The 22,260-nt window shown below is 35.1% G+C and overlaps 1 protein-coding gene across 1 annotated transcript; it reads right to left on the reverse strand.

Moving 5' to 3' along the window:
* Window positions 1–7,992: 7,992 nt before the first annotated feature.
* On the reverse strand, window positions 7,993–20,527 carry LOC148941918 (uncharacterized). Its single transcript, XM_089103770.1, has 3 exons — window positions 20,224–20,527; window positions 14,238–14,396; window positions 7,993–8,727 (listed from the first exon to the last, which is right to left on the reverse strand). Exons 2-3 carry the CDS (start codon window positions 14,356–14,358, stop codon window positions 8,117–8,119), a joined length of 732 nt encoding a protein of 243 aa, XP_088959896.1. The 5' UTR covers window positions 14,359–14,396; window positions 20,224–20,527; the 3' UTR covers window positions 7,993–8,116.
* Window positions 20,528–22,260: the final 1,733 nt, after the last annotated feature.

Genomic DNA, 22,260 nt, shown 5'->3' on the forward strand with positions numbered 1-22,260 from the left:
TAGGGATAAACAGAAAGCAGGTCACCCGCCGTTGGGGTGGGAAGATGTCATAAAGAAAGACTTATAGGAAATGAGAACTTTCTGGGAGGGGGTAAAGAGGGAGGATTTGAATCGATTGGGATGGAAGAGGAGCTTGCGCAGCTTTGGTCTCGGTGGTACGGTGAGTTGTTAGCAGTAGTAGCATCCTTTCGGCCTTGTGAGGCCCTTGTTGAGAGGTCTTCGCTCTGGTTAGTTTTAGAGATGTGGTTGAACTCAGAAAGTTCATAATTTGGCAATGACAATCGGTGACTTCATACTTTCCATTTCGTTTTGTAATTTTTGTTACATTTCCGAAACAGCGTTTTGAGCATTGTTTTACAAAAATATTTTTTTTTAATCGGTACAGTATTTTTTTTTTTAATTAGGTATCGAGACTGGTCCCCATAACAGTCTCTAGAAACAACTTACTCTTTGCCAGAAACTGGGTTATACGCCCTAAGTTTAATGCCTTAGAAACGGCGGTCGGTACGCTCTGAAGGTGTTATGACCTTAGTATTTTTTCTGTACCCTGCAAAGGCGTTATGTACTTAGCAATGACGGTCAGTACGCAGGGCTGGATTTACTAATAGGTCCGGACCTAGGGACGCATAATGCCAGGGGGGACAATAATTTTCACTGAGTGATCTTTTTCTTAACAAAAACTGGACTGATGAGATTTATCATCGAATTGCCAGGTGCACTCTGCTGCCGCGCTGCCTATTCACAGAAGTGATTTTAAAACAGCACAGGAGTTCCGTGGCAACTTACAAACTGTCAAGCGTCTCCCAAGTATGGCAGCTCTGAGGTCGGTATCAACTCTCTCTTTTATCACTTTTAGCTCCTCAGTTGCGTTCTGTTCAGTGCTTCCACTGCCCCCAAGTTTTCAGGGATGTCCCTTAAAATCTCGTAACAACGGAGCAACGAAAACACTTGGGTCTAGAAGCGTCAAAGCTTTATATCCGACCCTGCTTGTACAATCCAAAAGATGTTATGACCTAAGAAATCATAGTCTGTACGCTTCCAAAGGCGATTAGAACTAAGTAATAAATGTCTGGACGCTCCAAATTGATATAACCTCGGCAATGATGGTCTACATGTTCCAATGCTGCTATAGCCTTTGTGATAACGGTCTGTACGCCCTGGGTGTTATAATCTAAAAGGAAGTTTCGCATCATAATTATTGGATCTTGCACACTAAAATAACACTAACTATGGTACATTACATCTTTAGTCAAAGACTAATAAAAGAAATCAAAAGATTTTGTCCAAGCTTGGGTAATCCTATAACTACTTTCATAATGATATATATATATATATATATATATATAGTATTATATATATATATATATATATATATATATATATATATATATATATATACATGAGTTTGAGTGTATACTCACTAGACTTTTTTTTAGGGATATTATTAATCAAGATTAATTGATTCTATCCTTCTAATAGGGTAAAGGCACCGATGATTTGACAGTGCAATTTTGGAACCACTGTCGAAATTTTCCTTCAAAGCAGGATAGCTCTGCTTAGCCGTGACTTACAGTGCCATCTCTTAGAGCCGTCATTATACTTCGACGGTGCGAAACGTGGACACTATATCCGGTACACCCAGATAAGAAAAGAACATTCAATTCGGTCAGTTTCCAGTTTTCGACACAAAAGGAGCTCCCGACAATTTTTCAGATATGTAATGTTCAAACTGTCATTACTTGGTTATTTATTGCAAGAAAAAGTTGGGATAAGCGCCAATGTGTCGAGATACATCTGATCTTCTCTGAAATGTAGCCAAATTAGCTTTTTCTTGATAAAATTAAATGAAAATGGCGACGGAAATTGCATTGTCGAAACTAGGTTCCAAGTGTCGAAAATTCTTGTTCGATGTAGTTGAATACCAGGCGGACTAAAAATATTCCTTCAGCCGCATTCAAGCGTAAATATCGGCTTCTATCAAGGGATTTATTTCTTTGGCAAATATCTCGTAGTAACCTTGTCGAAATTTTGGACAGACAGCAACAGGCCCTGTCGAAATATAGGTGACTTCGTCGAAACTTCACTGAACATGTAAAATAGATGAGAAATAATAGGTGTCGAAATTCCAGGATCCACTGACGAAACCATAGGCACCATAGCTGTCGAATTTACGGGTGCTTTCTGCGCAACGAGAGATTTTGATGATTATTATTTCTAATAATAGCCTATTTCAGATAAAAGAACATTTAAACAAAAGTTTTTTTTTTAACTTTGAAGTTTTACTTACATACACTGTATTTTTCCATAAACTGAGTACCGGCCGCTTGGCCTAATACCATGCTGGGGCTTAAATTGCTTTGGGGCAGGGGGGGGGGCAGTTGACCCCCCAGATCTCGTTTTGCCCCCCCCCCCCCCCAGATTTTTTTAGATTATACCCTTATTTATCCTTCATCCGAATACAAAATACAAACTTTATCGAATACAAAATCTTATACAAAATGACGCGTAGGCCTATGTTTTGAATGAAACTAAGAATCTGCATATGAAAATAAAATCCACTAAATCAAATAAACTTCTTAAATTTCTTGAAATCTAATCCCGTTCTCCTAGACCCCATCCCTTCCGAAATGCTAGTGAAACAATTTTTTTATACTAAATTTGTTATGCTGAATACTATTTGTATTTAATAATGTATATTAAAATTTGTTGTACCGATTTTGTTATACCAAATACTACATACTTGAAACGATTTTGTTAGTTTTATTACTTCTACTTTTTGCATTGTCTTTTATACATTAAATGAAGTTTGAGTGTCTGTTCTGTCTTTGTAAGGTAAACTTCGAAAGGTTAGATTTTTTTTTTTTGTTTAGCACTGAGGACGACTTGGCGGAGGCCCTTGTCGAAATATTTGCTTATATTTTCATCTTCATGGTTTCACCACTGGCTGACAAAATCCTCGTTTTTTCACCCTTTTTGATTTTATTTTTCATTTTGTTACTTTCTCTCCTCTCCGAGTTTCATTTGAAGAAAAACAAAGAAACAAGAATATATGTGTCAAATACACCAGGTTCTACCCATAAGTATTCCCCAAGTATTTAGAGGGGTGTTGAATTGGGTTCCGACTTGCGTTAAAAACAGGTAACTTTTTTGTTGTCAAATTTGTCGGTGAAAATGCTCTAATTTCGGAAAATTGGAGTTTTGTACCACTTTCCAGACAAAACTTCAAAGTTCTCATCAAACAGTTAGATTCCTAGATGTTTTTCCTACATACTGAAACCCTTTTCAAACCGAAAGTCTTTAAATTAAGACTTCTAGAGTAGAAAAACTGTTTTTTTTACAAAAACTGTCGGATCATCGGTACCTTTACCCTAGACAAAAAAATTTTTGAAATGCAGAATGAAGTCCAAAGAATTTCCTTGGATATTGTGTATAGGTTTAACTCAAGCTACCACAAAATAAACTTTAATTAGTTTATATTTACGAAAGGAATGTTGATTGTCATACTGACCGGTTTTCCAGAATTGTTTGGTATGGCAATCTTGCCTTGTTTATCACAAAACGAAAAAAGCTTTGATAAATATATTATCTATACATACATAATTGCTGAAACAAATTGGAGGAACAAAAGATGGATTTAATGTACTTATTTGACAGACAAACAAAACGATATGACTGGAAATCGATAACCTTTAAAGTGGGAAATCTTATGATATTTTTTTTTCTATAATAAGAAAACTCAAAACTTTTTTATGTTTAAAGGTTAATATATTTCTATGATGGGCCTTGATTGTCTATTCCGTCAATAACAGTGAATGAATTTTTATTACTACCTTTGAATAAATAATCTTGGATTTTAATAGATATTGAAAAAATTAGTAGTATAAATCAGCAAATCGGTGATTTTTTAACATTTTTCTTTGCATAAAATTCAGAATAAGCAGTTGTATGTCAAAATAACAGATTTTATTGCAAAATTCAGGATGTTTTTTACTTCATCATGAGACTTCTAAAAGAAGAAGGAGGCATCAAGCCATATTGAACCAGTAGTTTAATACAAAGAACTTCAAAGCTAACAGAGAATAAAACCTGAATAATTTGGCTGAGACAAATTTGAGGAACAAAATATGTATTTATTTGACAGAAATACAAACAAAATTACTTAAAATCAATTGGCTTTGAAAGCGGAAAGGTTAGGTTTTTTTTTTTTACACAGATGTAAAAGCTTAGAAGGGGGGGGGGGGGTAGGGCCAATCAGTTTAAAGAAGAGTCATAAAGCTCTATTCCGCTTATGAATAATTGAAAATTTATTAATTGTATAAGAAGACAAAATATTAATCTTGAATTTTGATATTTCTCAAGAGGGGAGGCTGACTGATTTTGCTTGGATATGTCAAGAGGAAATATTTTTCTTTACAGTCGCATTAAATTGCTCGAATAGGAAGACTATGCCGGAAAATTCAAATTAACATATAAATATATTAAACTTATTTTGGGCAGCACTGCTTTTCTTTGTATATATCTCCGTATTTCTTTACTGTCCAGAAGATCCTGAACATTCAAATCTTAATTCAATTTATAAGGATGACAGATTATGAATTGGTAAATCAAGCAATTCCAAATTTTTCAATATTAATCTTCACAAAATAATAAACTTTCTTAATATTCAGGTTGCATTTTTAAACACACAACCTCTGAAGGGGGGGGGGGGTATTCAACCATATTGAAGTAGCAGTTTAATATTTAGGATTCTAAAACAACCAAACTAGAAAACCCTGAAAAATTTGGGTTGCTTCCCCCATGTTGGGGGAACATTGAATGTATTTATTCGAAGAAAAAATTTACAACACACTCGCGAAAACTAACAACACAGTCACAAAAACTAACAACATAACAAAACAACACTGTTCATGTGAGCTACCAACTTATTTTTTTTTTACTTTTTTCCGTTACTAGTAGAAATTTATGGACTTAATTCAGCTTACAGAAAGCAATCTAAAATTTAATAAGAACTTTTGAATGTGTTCAACATAATCGATTTCTATGGCCTATAGGAAGGGAGCTGACCCTTAGTTGCGCCTCAGGCACGTAAATTACAATGGGACAGGGGGAGTCCCTTCAGTCTATTATGTTAAATAAATAAAAAAAAAATTTCAACTCAAAGTAAGGGGCAATATTTGAATTAAAACGAACAAAAATTGTTCCATATATGAAAGGAGTTGCCTATGCTTCAATCGCTCGCTCTTCACGTTAAAGTTTCAGTACTTTAAAAAAAAACTTAAAACTTAAGGAACTGGGACAAAATGTCAAAATTAATCGTAAAAAGCAAAGTATTGAGGAGGGAGCAGCCCATCTCATGTACAGAATCCATTCTTTTAATTTAAGTATTGCTCCTTATATTAAGTTGAAAAAAAAAACATGTCTTTTGTTTGCTTATTGTCGGATCATTTCTTTAAATAATGCCGGGAAATCCACAATTCTCCTCCATGGAAAAAATAAATTCCAAAAAGGTAGATTCCGAGTCTATTGAGTTTTGAATTTGATTAACTTTGTGGAAATGATGAGAGACTTAGTGCCAAGCCATGGCTAATTAGAGTAAAGCCAAGACAGATAGTTACTGTGAGAGGCAAAGCTGGCATTGAAATGAGTAATTTCACTTGTTTATGATAGACTATTATCCATCTTAGGGCAGAACTAGCGTAGACAGACATAGAGTAAGGGTAACTCAAATAGTATATCAGTTTTGAGAGCCATTTCAAAGCAATTTGACACTAAAAAGATGATTCAAAGATAAAATGAAATTTTACTTAGAACCCAACAAGAACTCGAAGAAAAGAGTATTGAGCGGCTAGCTGAGACACACTTGAGGCGTTGGCTTTTATCTGTTCAGAAGATCAGCACAGCCAGTCATTGAAAGGAGATCAGCAACGGCAGTTTGAACTAGTTTCCCCTTAAATTCCACATGCATTGCATCTTTAGGGTCCAAGAAACAGCTTCAATAATTTTGCATTTTAAACATTTGTTTGGACTTATGGATCTGTTTGGGGAATTTGTGTGCATCCATTATTGCACATGCATTTTTGAACAGCCACTATAGTTTCGACTTAGCGTTAAGTGACATCTATCTTTACCCTGTAATCAGGAAGTGGCTTGGAGACAGCCTTTCTATAGCAAGGAGGAGTACAAAGAAACCGGCACAACTCTTTTCAAATCATTTGCACAGTCATTTTATGAAGAAAGTATCACGAAGCTTGTTGACAGAAATAAAAAATGCCTCAATCGCTAAGGCGATTATCTAGAGAAATAACCCTGATTGTAGATCACTTTTGGCGATAAAATAAATTTTATATTCACCCCTCTTTCCTTTATCGGCAGTATTCGTTCAGATGAAGTTTTGTAGTAAAACATTTTGTTGTCAAACTAAGAAAAACATTTTTTTTTGTGCTTAAAAAATTGACATTGGATTCACTAAAAAGTTACCACAAGTGACCTCGCATATGAAATAATAAATTTACTAAAATAATAATTCCTGCTAAAATCATTTTCTAAACTTAAAAGATTTAGTAATATAGTAACTAGTCTCACCAAAGATCCAACATCTAAGATTGAGAATATTCAAAAAAGGGATTTCAAAATTGCTCTTGGTTCATCCTTCAGAGTTTGTAAGGACTCGGTTCAACTTAGTTTAGCCTGACTTCCTTGTGAATAAATGACAAAAGTTTACCATGCACTTCAAACAGAACTGTCTCATGTCTGACTTTTGTCTTTACATCCCTCGTAGTATAGATGAAGTGGAATTCGATGATATAACAAGACTCGAGTGTTGTAAACAAGGATTACAGTGGGACACAGAGAGTCGAATATAAAGTCAAATTAATATACTACACAATGCACTTACGCCGTCTTTAGGAAAGTGTTTTCGTTGAGAAAATTTTTAAATTTCTTAAATTTTTCTTGGAGCAAGAAACTGCTTAGTGTTTTAAATGAATACGAAAACAACACCGAAAGAAAATTATCAAAAGAACCAAATTTTTAAGTAAGAGAAAAATATGAAAAAATTGACGATTATAATATGACTCGTACACTGAGTAATTTCACAATATAATTGACTATTAACACTTTACTTTGATAGGACTCCAATTTTTTCTGCGGTTTTCAAGCCATTCGAAAATAAATATTTTTGACGTTTTTGAACCTAATTTACTTACAAACTAATAATTTCCATTCCTTTTTTTTGTGCGCTAAGGTAAGAACCACAGAACCTTGTTTTTTGTTAAATGGTTGGATACTTCAAAATCCTGATAGTCATGCGTTTTGAACACTAAAGAATTCTATTTGAATACCCAGTTGAAATTACCCATTCAAATAGATATTTTACCAGGCACTAGACAATAACATTAAACACAATGACAATAAGACAATGAGAATAACAGACCTATTTCTAGCAGTTGTAGTCGATTTACACCATAGACTTGTCGAGTCCAATGTCAGACAATGTCGAGTCCAGCATAAAAAAAACTAGAAATTTCCATAGAGCAAAGCGTTAGTTCAGATCAGAGAATTAGCTTGCATGGAACAGCTTTAATTATTCGACGTCTGTCTCAACTTCTGTTTACGAAAATCACTATTCTATCCGAGGTTTTTATTGTAAACTATTAAATATCAGACTTCTTCCTAGAATGGGTTGTTAGGTGATATTTCAGGGCCGACTTACCTGAAAATTTTCTCTTGCATAAATTACATTTGAATGGCCTCTCACCTGTATGCACAACTTGATGCTGTTTCAAACTGCTTGATTGAGAAAAGCATTTCTTACATATATCACATTCAAATGGCCTCTCACCTGTATGCACAATTTGATGCTTTTTCAAATTGCCTGATGTAGAAAAACATTTTTTACAACTATCACATTTAAATGGCCTCTCACCTGTATGCACTATTTGATGGTTTTTCAAATTGCCTGATGTAGAAAAACATTTTTTACAAATATCACATTTAAATGGCCTCTCACCTGTATGCATCATTTGGTGCTGTTTCAAAATGCTTGATAAAGAAAAGCATTTCTTACATGTCTCACATTCAAATGGCCTCTCACCTGTATGCATAATTTGATGCTGTTTCAGATGGCTCGATTTAGAAAAGCATTTGTTACATAGATTACATTCATATATTTTTTTCCTGTGTGTATAATTTTATGTATTTCTAATTTTCTGTGCTTATTACTGTGCAAGTATGTTTTCGTATCGTCTAAACCCTTTTCATCATATTCCGATTTTAATGAATTTGAGTAGCCGTTTCCAGATGGATTCTGTGAAACTACTGATTCATTTTCCTGCAGGTCTAGTTCAGAAACTGTTGGCAAAAAGTGATCTTGTAACACTAGATGTTGTCTCATATCACCAATAGATTCTCTGAAACAAATGACACATTTCCTTTTCACTCCCATTTGGTGTTCCATGAAATGAACAACAAAATTACTGTAATTATGAACTACTGCAGGGCAGATATCACACTCTATTGGTGAAAGCTTTTCACAGCCAGTGTCAATGTGAAGATCTAAAACCACAAGGGATTTCTCTGCTTTTCCACAGGAGCCGCAACGCCAGATTCCAACTGTCAATTCTTCAATAGACTTCTCTGTCAGTTTTCTCACCATAACGATCGGTTTTGGGCCTAAGAGTATTTGCTGACTCACACTATCAGACCTGCACATAGTAGAATGACACATCCCTGTAGAAAAAAAAATTGAATTAAATTTCTTTTCTGAAATTAATAAAATAAGAAAGCCAAAGAAATTGGCATTATAACAAATAGGGCTCGATCGATATATGGACCGGCCAATATTTTCTGACCAATATAGGGGTCAGTGATAATTTCTTAAACCACATTGGCCTGACATCACATAAAGAAAGAAAAACGAGCAAAAATGGGGTTTTTATAGGCCAAATGACGATACTGAAAATACAAAGCGAATATTTTGAGAGGACAAACGCCTCTCATCTTCAGCGTGAAACGAAACGATATATCAATAAAAGCCAAAAATTAAAAGAATTAAAACCAACTACCTAACAACCATAAAAGCGAGTTATTCGCCAATATTCGCGATTTGCACAAAATCCAAAAAAAACTGAACTGCCATCGACGGATACTAGCGAGCAGCTGCCAAATGAAAGGAATCAATTCATTCACTCGACAAAACAACCCGAACCAGCAATTAAATACGTTGGAAAACTATGTCGTTTGTTTTAGGATTTTAATTACGGCATTTATTTCAGACCCACGTTGAGACCTAATAGGGTGTTCACGTGTTTTATTATATGAATGGGAAAGTGGTTCAAGGTTTATTTCAGGGATTACTAACGTATCGGCTTCTCTTTTGAGAAAACCGAAATATGACTCGTTTATTCTTAAATCACCGATTCCGATGATTTAAACAGAGATTCCGGTGATTTAAGAATAAACGAGTCATATTTCGGTTTCCTCAAAAGAGAAGCCGATACTTTAGTAATTCCTTAAATAAACCTTGAACCACTTTCCCAGTCATATAATCAACCACGTGAACAACCCCTTAGGTCTAAAAGGTTGTCTGCAATAAATGCATTAATTAAAATCCTAAATAAAATGACATATTTTTCAAACGTATTTAATTTCTGGTTCGTTTTGTTTTTTTCGAGTTAATGAATTGATTCCTTTCATTTGTCAGGTGTTCTCTAGTATCCGTCGATGGCAGTTCATGTTTTTTTGGATTTAGTTTAAATCGCTTATATTGTAGTATAAATCGCGTTTACTGGTACTGGTTAGTTTTTTTCAATTCTGTTAATTTTTTGCTTTTATTGTTACATCGTTTTCTTTTGCGCTGAAGAAGAGAGACATTTGTACTCTAGAAATATTAGCTTTGTTTTTTCATTATCGTAATTTTTCCAATAAAAACCCCATTTTTGCTCGTTTTTATTTCTTTATGTGATAGGGGTCAGTGTCTTTATCGGATATTGGGAAATAAATATTGGATATCGGTGGATTTGTTTTTATTTCCTTTATGTTCAACTTATTCAGATTGCCCTGTAGAAAAAAAAAAATATACACTGGATGCAGCAATGTTCAAAATGTATGGTGAGTTCAAAAATGTACAACTTCTACTAAAACAACTAAATAGAGTAAAATAAGCCATACATTTCTGTTTAATGAATGTATGGGTGAAAGATCCAAGGCAATCGATTAAACCAAGGTCTAACTTCATCATATAAGCCATTATTGTGATATTGCTTTGTCACCCTTTTGACAACCTACATGATCATAGTTCGCTTTGATTTAGTTCAAAATATGCCTAAACATTCCTTATAGCTCCACCTTAACGCCCTTAGCTTGTATAGTAGCAATAGCTGTAGTGGCAGTAGCATCATTAGTGGCAGTATGCATATACCATCTTTGTTTTTTAACATCCCCTTCAACCCCCGATGGTCAAGCTTAATACACAAATTAATTTTTTAAATACGCGAGAGTCTAAATGTACACAGTGTATTTGGTAAGCTAGAATTATCGATAAAGATCTCCTTAGATTTTGCCTTCATAGGCTTATCCGTGATAGTAGTCTACTAGTATCATAGTAGTTGTGGTAGCAGCAGGAAAAGTAGTTGCAGTGTAAATGATCCATTAGCAAAGTAGTAGCAGTAGTAGCAGCAGTATTAGTTATGCTAGTAACGTGTACATCTTGCCTTTTGATCAGTTGAACACCGCTTTCATAATGCCCTGGAAGTTTCACCTTGGCACGAAAAACCGTTCCAAAAATATTGCTGATTTGCGCTTTTGACCCCCTTTTCATCTTAATACTCTAAGCCCTACAAGTTGTTGGAATTGAAGTATTGGTTGGAGTAGTTTAGAAGCAGTAGTAGTATTAGTAATAGTAGCAGTGATAGTAGTGCAAGTAGTGACATGCCTATACCATCTTTTTGTCAATTGATCTTCCCCTTTAAGTGTTCTCTGAAAGTTCCAACTTAATACCAAAATCCAATCTTGAGATGCATCCTTTTCACAATCTGCATACACATAGTATGTTTTGATTTAGTTCAAACTCCCCCTCAGTATTCTGTCCAATTTTCAACTTCATAGGCTTAGCCTTAATTGAACTAGTATTATAGCAGTAGTGATAGTAGTTAGTATTGACCGATATTAAGTATCTATATTGATATATGACACTAAATATCGAATATCGAATATTGAAACGAAAATATCAAATATCAAAAAAAATTTTCTTTGTTTTTTTTTGTATATATCCGTAAACATAGATGAGAAGATCCAACACAGAAAATTTTTTCCCAAATGGTAGAGAAAATTAATAACGTATTCAATCACTTCACTCGTTTATTCTGATACATAGCATACACAGCTAGATCAGGACTTTCATACAGCCGGTTCACAAACTATACTTAGTTAGGGCACTCAAATGCTGCTGAAATGCTCCAGTAGGCTTGGGTAGATAAAATACCTTCGAGGCATATAGGCCTTTTTTTAGATGACATTCGTCACGATTGCCACATAATTCAATTCGCGTTACAAGAATTTATATATAACCCCTGACGATCTTCTCCAAGTTGAGTCAAATAGCCGTAGACATGGAATTGCCCTTTCTGGAATCTGTATCAAGTGTTGCAAGTGCCATGACAAACCCTGCAATTCAGTCGCTACAGAGAATCAAGCCAGTTTGTCGGATTACCCAGTAGCCAGCAGTTGCATCTGTCACGGCTTTCCGGACTCTCAGTAGGGAGACTTTAGTTCCAAGAAAAACTGATCCACTCAAGTCAAGGAAGTCTTGTAATATTGGTCTCAGAAATACCTCTATAAATTTGCCATAAAATTAATTTCAATGTCCACCACCACTGTCCGTTCTAAAAGTGAATTCCAAGCCAGACCGTATAGTTCGTGGCAAAAAAGTGTACGTAAGGAGCAGCTCGGCCAAATAACAACCAAAGCTCTAAAGCACGGAATTTAGATAACAATAGGTACTTCGAGTGAATTGGATTTTACGCTGACTAGAGATATATAATATTTATCTAGTATCATGTATCCATCACAAGTCATGGAAGTCTGAGAAAATTTGTACAGCTCTTGATAAAAAGCAATAAACGCCCCTAAAAACGACAGACGCCCCTATTAACGCCCCTAAAAAGACAAGGAATCTTAATAAAAATGGCACCATCAGATTGGGCATATCAGAAAATATCACTGTAGGGGTTTCTAGCTTCCATCTGAAAAAATGTTGAATTGTGTAATTTTTGCCAGAAGAAAGATCATGCATTTGGGTTATTTTGTTGTTGTTTTTTTTTTTTTTTTGTCAGGGTGATCGTATCGAACCAATGGCCAAATAAAATCGAGAGAGGGCTAGCTCAAACGGAAATTACAGTTGTAGTTCCCCATTTTGTGACCAAAACGATAAGGGGGCAGCTAGATCCCCCTACCACGCCTTTTTTCACCAAAGTCAACCGATCAAAATTTTGAGACAGCCATAAAGATCAGCATAGTTGTAAAGTCAAATAATCATGCCTTTGGGGATGACACGGCCCTGCAAATCCCAGGGACAAGGGTGTAAGTTGTGAAATATGTGTAGTGTCTACATTTAGTATTTGATTTTGGGAAGTAAACAGAAATATTTTGGGAGGGTAAATTTTCTAGAGGGTGAATTTTCTGCAGTGGGGATTTTCCAAGAGAAGATTTTCCATGGGGAGGGAAGTTTCCGGGATGAACTTTCAAAGCGAAACCATACACGGGGGAATTTACCAGAATTCTTATACTAAATTCTTTGTATTTGCCGTATTTTTTTTTTGGCCAATTTAATTTTACATGTGAAGATATAAAAGGGAAATAGGCCGAGGAAAATTTTCAAAGAATTTGAAATTTTCTGGGGTATTTTTGCGTGGGGGGGGCCTATGAGGACATCTTACCTGGGGAAACTTTCCATTGAAACATTGAGAGGAGAGAATTTCCAGGAAACATTTTCCACGGAGGGAGTATTTCCGGCATGATTTGAAAAACAATTAAATAAATAAACAGTTTTTTTCAACTAGAAGTAAGGAGTAAAATCCAAAGTTAAAACGACCTGAAATTGTCTCGTGTATGAGGAGTGGGCCCCTCTCTTCAATACCTCATTTTGTATACCATTTGTAACTTTCCCCCCCCCCCATTATTTAAGAACAACACTGGGAAACAAGAGTCGTTTAATTAGAGTAAGGAGATTTTTAAAATAAAAAAAAGATTTTGGTGTGAAGAGCGAGGTGTTAAGGAGAGGTTATACCCCTAATGTACAGAACAAATTATGTTCTTCTAAGTTTTAATGTAGCTCCGTACTTTCAGTGGAAAGAAAAAAAAATCATTGATTCTGCTGAAACGCAGAATCAACTCACAGGGTGTTGACATCAAAATAAAATTTTCTGAACTTCAAATACGCTGAAAAAAAATGGCTATCTCAAAATTTTAATTGGATGTCTTAGGGAAATTATGGACGTGGGGGGCTGGTTGCGTTGCAATCACTTTCGATTGTCAAAAAAGGCACTAGCCCTTTCAATTTACAATCGAACGACTCCTTTTTGAAGTTTCTAAGACAACTTCTTCTACAAGAAACACCTGGTCTAAAACAAACAAACCAAATAATAATAATGCTCATAATAATAAATAAATAAATAATACACTGTGTCAACATCGGTCTTTACTTCCTGTGATAAAAAGATATTAACAGATAGAAAGTCAATCTACAATAACATTGTTTGAATAATTTACACAGAAAGAATAAAACCCACAGAGCAAACAAATACCAGTCTAGAAACTTGGAAATTTAGATATAACAAGAGGTTGGAATAAATTCAAGAGTGATAAATTTGATTGTTATGAAACTGGCCACATAAATTTAGAGTTTTATTCACAGATTTCTAGATCCAGTAGTTAGTAGTTAATGTTTATGAATAGAAACAGATTTCTACTTACTCAAGACTCGGGTGGCAAATTAATTGGTACTTTGTCAACATTGTACAACTTTTAGCCTACATAAAAAAGGGTGTACAATATTAAATCTCATAATCATTTTGTGTTTAACGGTAGTAACGCTCTTAATGCAGGTAAGAACTTTCAGTAACTGTATTTGAAGCTATGTATAACATTTTTTGCTTTATCTTAGCAAAAACAAAGATTCCGCGGAAATTTTCTTTTATTTCTCAGTAAAAATTGATGCAACGACAATATTCGGTTAATTATACCTTGGTCATCACAATCCACTTCCAGGGAGTCGAATTCTAGAAGTGACGTGGAAATCCTGGGTGAAACAGACTCATGGAAATTTTGATATTCTGGTGATAGAGAAGAATTTGAAGATTCCATTAGGGTTTCGGCAGCACTTGTTGAAGGACCTTCTACACCTACAATACCAAACAAAAAAAGCTATAAAAATACAATCCCGACAAATAATTCCAAACACTGAGGCTCCCAAACCCAAGAAAGCAACGAAAACAGATAGGAAAATTTAAAACGGTGGTAAATCGAAAGCCTCAAACAAAACTGAAGAGTGATAATCTAAATATTATTTCAATATATTTTGTTAATTACTTCCTTTTTTTACAAATCTTTGAAATAATTTAAAAAGCGTTCCTCTGTTAAGAAAAAGAAAACAGGAAAATTTTACTTTCCAATTAATCAAACTTTAGTTCAAATGAACAGGAGGTAAATTATGTGCAGGGGTAACTTATACAAGTGGGAACTGGCGCTAGTGCTGACAAAAAAAAAACTATCAACACCATCTAGTGTCTGTTAACATTTAGAATTTTTTCAAACTCTGTAATCAATTTTCTGTCATGAACTGAGATCATATACTTATTACTACCTTAATTTAACCAATATCACTAATTATTATTACACTGCAACTTGAAAGTACAACTTGGCTGTTAAACTGTGGTCTTCTTTATTGATGCAGATCCTCAAACTCCCAAAACACAATAATTGTTTTAGCCTTATGAAGATAAAATAATAAAAATCAAGTTTTAAAAAAGAAAAAAAACGGAATAAATATATTTGTGACTTTAATTTAGTATTACTTATCAAAATTCTACTTTTTCGTCACAAGTTTTCACTTTAAGTTAAAATTACGTTTTTAATATTGCAAACTGATGCATAAAATAAATTATAGAACTAAGTTATGAACTCGCTTCTTTTGTGTTAACATCTATTTGGTGTTTTCACTCTTGGTATTTGCCAGTCGAAATTCCCCGTCTTGAACATTTACAGACTGTGCACGTCCCTGGACTTTCCTAAGTGATATTAGTGACCTTGGTTCTTGTTAATTGGATTATAGGATATTATAGTCCTGAACAGTGAAAGAAATAAGAGGTGAGATTTTTAGTTCCAAATAGCTCATGTCTGACACAAAGCAATCTCCTAAAAAAAGACATAGATGTCTCACCTTTCCTGCCCTCAAAAAGAAACTTAACCACCCCCCCCCCCAACTCCTGTGTCTAAATCAAAGACACATCTTAAGAGGATACAAACCCTAAACATCCTTCAAGCTAAAAGTACTGGTGAAACCCCTGGCAAAAAAGAAAAATGATGCAATTAGATCACCCTCCGGAGAACCCCAACCTGAGAATATATTACTCCCTGAGGATTCCCCACCAATTGAATCTCTACCTAGCTCTTTAGATCAACCATACTATTACATTGTGACCAACAAGAAAACCAATGGTCAACCCTTTACTAGAGATCGGTTAATGGATATTAGAAAGCCTATATTTCTACTAGCTAACTCAACTGTTGAAGTAGTTTTCCCGAAAGACGGTCTGATAGATCTTTATTTTACCTCTCACAAGGCCGCGGATTCAGTCCTTTCAAGGTCAAAGGAACTAATCCTTGAGGGTTCCAAAATCTTTGCCACTTCAAAAGAAGTAGAAAAGTCGTATAAATACGTGGTTTATGGTGTTGACACCTGTATACCAATAGAGGAATTTACAGCTGAATTAATTGATTCTTCGGGTCATCCGGTCCAGCCAACAACAGCCACAAGACTCGGCTTGAAAAATGATGGCTATCTTATACCCAGTCACTCAGGGGTCATTGTATGCAAAAACGAATAGCGAAGAAAAGTTTTTTTGTACGGTATGACCCTTCGCCATAATTACTATAAAACAAACCCCCTACAATGCACAATTTGCCTAGCTCATGATCATAGTAAAATAATTGTCACTCCATTCATGTCGAAAATGTGGTAAACCTAACCACGTTACAGAAAATTGCACCGAGAAAGACGCCTACTGTAAAAATTGTAATTATAAGAGGCACACGGCACTTGAGAAGCAACTTTGTCCGGCCTATCACAAGAGAGCCAAGATCCTCCGAACCTCTGTGAGATTGAACTTGCCCTACTCCGTTGTAGCCGCTCAAATCCCTAGACAACCAACTCAAAGTCGAACCTTAAATACCCAAACTGAAATTTCAAAGAACCAGAGGAAATATGTCCCACCCCCAATAGATAAAAACTTCTCATTTACCAAATGTTCCACTCAATTTCCTATACTTAACGCCAAATCGCAGCCTTCTTCTTCCCAACTTCCAGTTTTATCGCATCCACAAGTTATTCATCATTATAATCAAGAATGGCAAAGGTTAGCCACATACCTCGCAGTTTCCAATCTTATCGAGGTTGCCAATGAACCAGTTGAGCTGAAAAATATCCTTTGAAAAAAGGCCATTACTACGCTCCTAGGAAATCTGGCAAAAAGCTACGGTCCAACTTTATCCTTCAAATGAGGCATAGAATACCGTTCTAACTCAACATTTCCTACGATCCCAACTGTTACCAAGTCCCCCAGAAATTTGAAAGAATCACCAGCACCTGAAACGATGGTAGAAGCCCCAAGCCATAGCAAAATAAAAAAAAAAGAAGAAAAAAAAGCCGACCAAGACAGTAACACAGAAATTGACGACCCCTCACGAAGTCTCTTTGGGCGAAGATGATGGTCAAAGCAAAACCCAATCGAGAACATATCCAACAAGAATGGCTGACGACTCACTAATGTGTGACTTTTCGTTTTGAACTAATTTATCCCTTTCTAATAACATTGCTTTTAATTATTCCGATATAGAAAGTAACCAGCATCCCAAGCCTATAAGCAGGCCCGATGATACCTTAACTCATGCCAATTGTAAATACCTTGATATTATCGATTTTGCTACCAATGTGAAGCAAAAACTAGTCAATAATAATTCACTTAATGTTCTTTGTTACAACATCAGAAGCATCCGGGATAAGTGGTTCAAGTTTAAAGATTTGATTTCATTCAATGGTGTCTGCCCTTTTGACGTAATAGGATTAACAGAGACATGGCTTTCCGATAATTATGACACTAGTGATTTTTCACTCCCTTGTTACCAAATAATCCATATGCCCAGGAGATTGACGAAGTGTTCTGGGGGTATCTCACTTTACATCCGATCGAATGTAAATTTTACCAGGAAATCAGAGTGCGAATCTATTTTCTCCAGATAAATAAATCTCAGATGTATTTATTGCAATCTATTTGATGTTTTCTCTAATTTATTAATCTACCCCATAAAAAGGCAATAGTTCTTGGGGACTTTAATTGTAACCTACTCAATGTTGGTAAAAATATTGAATCTGACACTTTTTTTGAATTAGTAACCGCGAGTGGTCTTCTACCCACAATTTTTTTCCCTAGTAGAGTTGATCTTTTGAGATCAACTTCAACATTAATTGATAACATTTTTGTATCTACTTCCCTGGGAAATGACCTGTCCTCAAATATAATATTTTCGGGTTTGTCAGACCATTTTCCTATTTACTTGTCACTACCTTCGCAACCACTACCCCTACGCTCTAGAATTAATATCCCAACACCTACTAGAAATTACAGTTCTGCCAATATAACCCATTTTTTCGATTGAAGTGGATGCCTAAGAACCACTGACTGGTCCGATGTTTTAAATTGTCAAGAGGTAAATTCTGCCACAAATGGTTTTGCACAAAGGCCAAGTGAGATTATCCATTCAACTTTTCCTGTTCGTAAACCTAACCGGAAAACAATCCCTTTATGCCCCTGGATGTCACATAGCCTCATTGTCTCCTTATGTCGTAAAAACAAATTATATAAGTTAGCCTGTAAGACCAGTAAAAACTTATACACTAAACTCATCCATGAAGCGAAGAAAAATTACTATTATACAAAAATTCTCAATTGCAAAGGAAACCTGAAAAAGATTTGATCCACTATTAATGATATACTCTCAAAAAATAGAAAATCAAAGTCTATACCAATTTGCCTTAAAGACAAAAATGGCAGATTAATTGACCCTTTACATGCACCTGACGCATCTAATAATTATTTTTCTACTGTTCCTCATACTGACTCCCGCTCCTCCTTGCCGGCTGTACTCCCTTGCTTCAATTCTAGATCCATGTTTTACTGCCCAACTGATAGCAATGAGGTACTTCAAACAATGGGTTCTCTCCCTATTAATTTTACACCAGACTGTCTTGGATTAAGTAATAAGCTCCTGAGGATCATATCTCTTTTTGTTCACGAGCCCATCGAGCGCATTGCCAACCTATCTTTAACCCACGGAGTTTTCCCTGATTTACTAAAGTCAGCCATTGTTATTCCAGTTCTTAAAAAGGGTGATCCAACTGAGATAGGTAATTATCGTCAAATCTCAATTCTTCCAGTTATATCCAAAGTGCTCGAGAGAATTATCTTCAGACGTCTGTCTCCCTTTCTTTTGGCAGTCAGCACTCCGTTTCCTTGATTTCTCCTCACAAATATGGCTTTCGGCCGAAATTTTCAACTTCACATGCTTTAATTGACGCCACAAATTTCATACACTCACAACTCGACCTTAAAAAAACTGTATTGGGCTTATTTTTGTACTTCTCTAAGGCCTTTGACACGGTCGATCATAGTATTTTAATAAGTAAATTAAATAGTTACGGTATTCGTGGTGTTCCCCTCTCTCGGTGTGATTCTTATCTATCTGGAAGGGTACAGAGTGTGAGCTTAGGTAGAGTACCCTCTCAGCCCTTACCTGTTCGGAGGGGTGTCTCGCAAGGCTCCGTTCTAAGCCCGATTGTATTTCTCCTGTATATCAATGATCTTGTTATGGACCTGGGCCCTTCAGTGTATCCTGTGCTACTTGCTGATGACAGCAACTTCTTCATCACTGGCACCAATTTACCATAGGCAATAACCTCTGCCCAAGTCCTTCTGAACAGAGTCCAGGCGTGGTGCCATACGAATAACATGACCATTAATAGCAAAATCAGTCAAGTAGTATTATTCACAACCCCCTACAACAAAGACATAATCCAACCTGCTCTTGGTCTCAAGTACTCCCCCGACATCCTCCCACAAGTGGAGGTTGCCAATTTTCTTGGTGTATTTATTGACTCATGCTTGTCATTCTCTAATCAAATTTCTTATACCACAGCAATAATTTTGAGACAAGTAGCTATGATTAACTTGATAACTTGAAAATGATTGATTTAGTTTAAACTTTGGTTAGAATTATGTTCGCACTGGAACGGCCTCAGCTCTTTCGTTGTTTTTGTCTTCTTTCAATTTTGTCAATAAAAAGTAATATAAAAATACGGTTTTCAAAACCCCAAAAGAATTATTTTTTAATTCTAGGAGGGTTTATACCCCTGGATCTCAATAGAATTTCATATCTAACACAAAAACTGACTTTTGCCTCTATTATTAAAGCCCAATAAGACTTGTTATGCATCTCTAGTTTCATATTGAATAACAAATTTGTTTTGTCCGAATCTAGTCCGAACCAATTTTGTCAGAATCTAGCATTTTCAATAAATTAATGTTCAAAAGAAAAAAAAATTCCGATCCACATTTCAAAACAATACCAGTCCATATTCTGCTTGTTTTAAAAGCTTAATCTGTCATGCTAAATCAGGAAAATAATAAACAGATTTATATCTTAATTCAGAAAGAAACATGGACACTATAGTTCAGGGCTTTATTCTTGGCCTTCCAGATAAACGGAATTCACGAAACGCCTTTCAATTAACACTTTGAAAGTTGTTGTTAAACTTCAAAACTGGTTTAGTAAATGCCTGCTTACCTGAATAAGATAAGAAAAACGTTTCATACAAAGATTAGTTTAAAATACTAAAATTTAGTTCCTAGTTTTTTTAATGAAATATTTATGATTCTACAAATGTTTGAAAGATACCTTCATTGTCAAAACTGGTGGGTTCCAATTCCTGGGTGTCAGCTTCCAATTTACATGGTCCTGCAATGCTAGGAAAAGTACTCAAAGGAACAGCTTCAAGCTTAGGAGACAAACAAATGTTTGAAATATCAAAGAGCTCCTCACTCTTACTAAGTAAAGCATCTTCAACTTCTAAAACGAAATATGAATAAAAGGGACATAAGACACAACTGCAAAGCTTTCTGAACAAATCCAAATATTTTTCATTTCATAGTTAATTTTAGAAACTTTCTTAATGAAAAGTAAAAGGCTACATTAATCCAAAGATGAGCAAAAACTAAGTCAAATAATTTTTGAAGCATAGAACTACTGGTGACCGGCGTTTACCCCTCCCCCCCGCGGAAAATACCCCCATGGATAAAAAGGCTTTTAGAATTTGAAAATTTTATTTGAGTTTTGTTTTTTTAATATCCATAGGGGGAAGGAATTTAGGTACTTGTATATTATGGGCCCCTCACTCAAGTTTACACTTTATAAAACTCAAGAACAAACTGATTTTTTGTTACTTTAAAAACAAATCTGGGCTTTAGATTTACATATTAGGGGGGGGGGGGGTTAAGTATAGCGGGTCTGCATGCAAAATGTGTTAGGTGCAATTATTCTGCATAGCCTATTAGATAGATTGATAGATAAGTGTAATTTAAAGCCAAATATACGGCCATGAACACAGTAAAATAACATAAATGAAAGGCACAAATAACATAAACTTTGATCAGCGATCATCATAAAACACTACATTAACCTAATAATAGTACTTAATACTTGGAAATACGGTCATTGAAAATAAAAACACTTAACACTTGGAAAAAACAACATTACATTTACTTTATGCTGGTATTTTTTTTTTTTTTTAAATAACAAAATTTCCAGATACCTCGCTATTCTACAAATAAACTGGGGCGACGTACTATTTAAGACACCTGTAAGCATCGTTCCATTTTTTCCAAATATCGCGAGGGGGTTGTGTTTTCCGGGGGGGGGGGTAAACGCCTAGAACCAGAACTACCAACATAAAATAAATGAATTCCAAAGAGAACTGAAATTACAAGGGATAACCAAGTCAAACTCAAAACGAGGAGAAACTAACACAAAAAGGAGAAGAGCTAAGGACATGTGGGTCTTCTAGAGAAAATCTAAATGGTTTTTTCAAATATACAATATTTTGAAACAAATAAGATACTTTCAATTGGAAATGTAGTGATTAAAAGGGTAACTGATTTGAAGTATTTGGGAATAATTGTTGATGAAATGATTACACAGAAAGATCATGTGAGGGCACTTAACATCATATATTCCCCAGGGACTGGTATTCTAAATAGACTAAAGCACTTTATTCCTGATAAAGCTCTTAAAACTTTATATTATACCGTCGTGTGTTCATATTTATATCCAGGAATGCCCTCTTTGTTCTAAATCTTTCAGTTATAATTAACCTAAAATCCAAAAGATAAGAAATAGGGCAGTAATAGATATATTTTCAAATAAATACTCTACAAGTGATTCATTCTGACTGGCAAAAGTTCTAACTGTTTCTAAAATACCTATGCTCCAAGTTGCAAGTTAAATTTTGTATTAATTCTTTAGCACCACCTGGACAAAGACAACTTATTATGTTTCAAATTGCTACAGAATATGATTCATACCCAACAACTTCACCTGAAAATAATTTACTCATATCAGAAATACGCCACAGCCATAGAACTGCACTGTCATTACCTTAAGTTGGAGTAGAGGTGTGAACTTTGTTGCCCAACTATATAAAGTAATCGATTTCGCTAAGTTTGTTCCACAAAAATATTAAAAAATATCTTATTGAGTAGATTAAAGTTGTTTGATTAGTTTTTCCATTGAATATTTTGTGAATAAGGTATGTGAACCAGTTGCTTCTTTCTTAGAACTTTAATGGAAAAGATGGATAATTTTTGTATGTAGGAATTGATTTTGGAAGGGGTTAGAAATTATCTTGAGCTACACAGTTATGGCCAGACTTTTGTTTTT

Source organism: Artemia sp. Qi Xiang Cuo, chromosome 17 (assembly GCF_049724085.1).
Source record: "Artemia sp. Qi Xiang Cuo chromosome 17, ASM4972408v1, whole genome shotgun sequence".
Lineage (NCBI taxonomy): Eukaryota > Metazoa > Arthropoda > Branchiopoda > Anostraca > Artemiidae > Artemia > Artemia sp. Qi Xiang Cuo.

Coding starts and splice junctions, on each gene's coding strand:
- LOC148941918 (XM_089103770.1), bottom strand. CDS start 14,358: ATGGAATCTTCAAATTCTTCTCTATCACCAGAATATCAAAATTTCCAT. Junction 8,728..14,237: donor AGTGGATTGTGATGACCAAG/GTATAATTAACC, acceptor TTTTTTCTACAG/GGATGTGTCATTCTACTATG.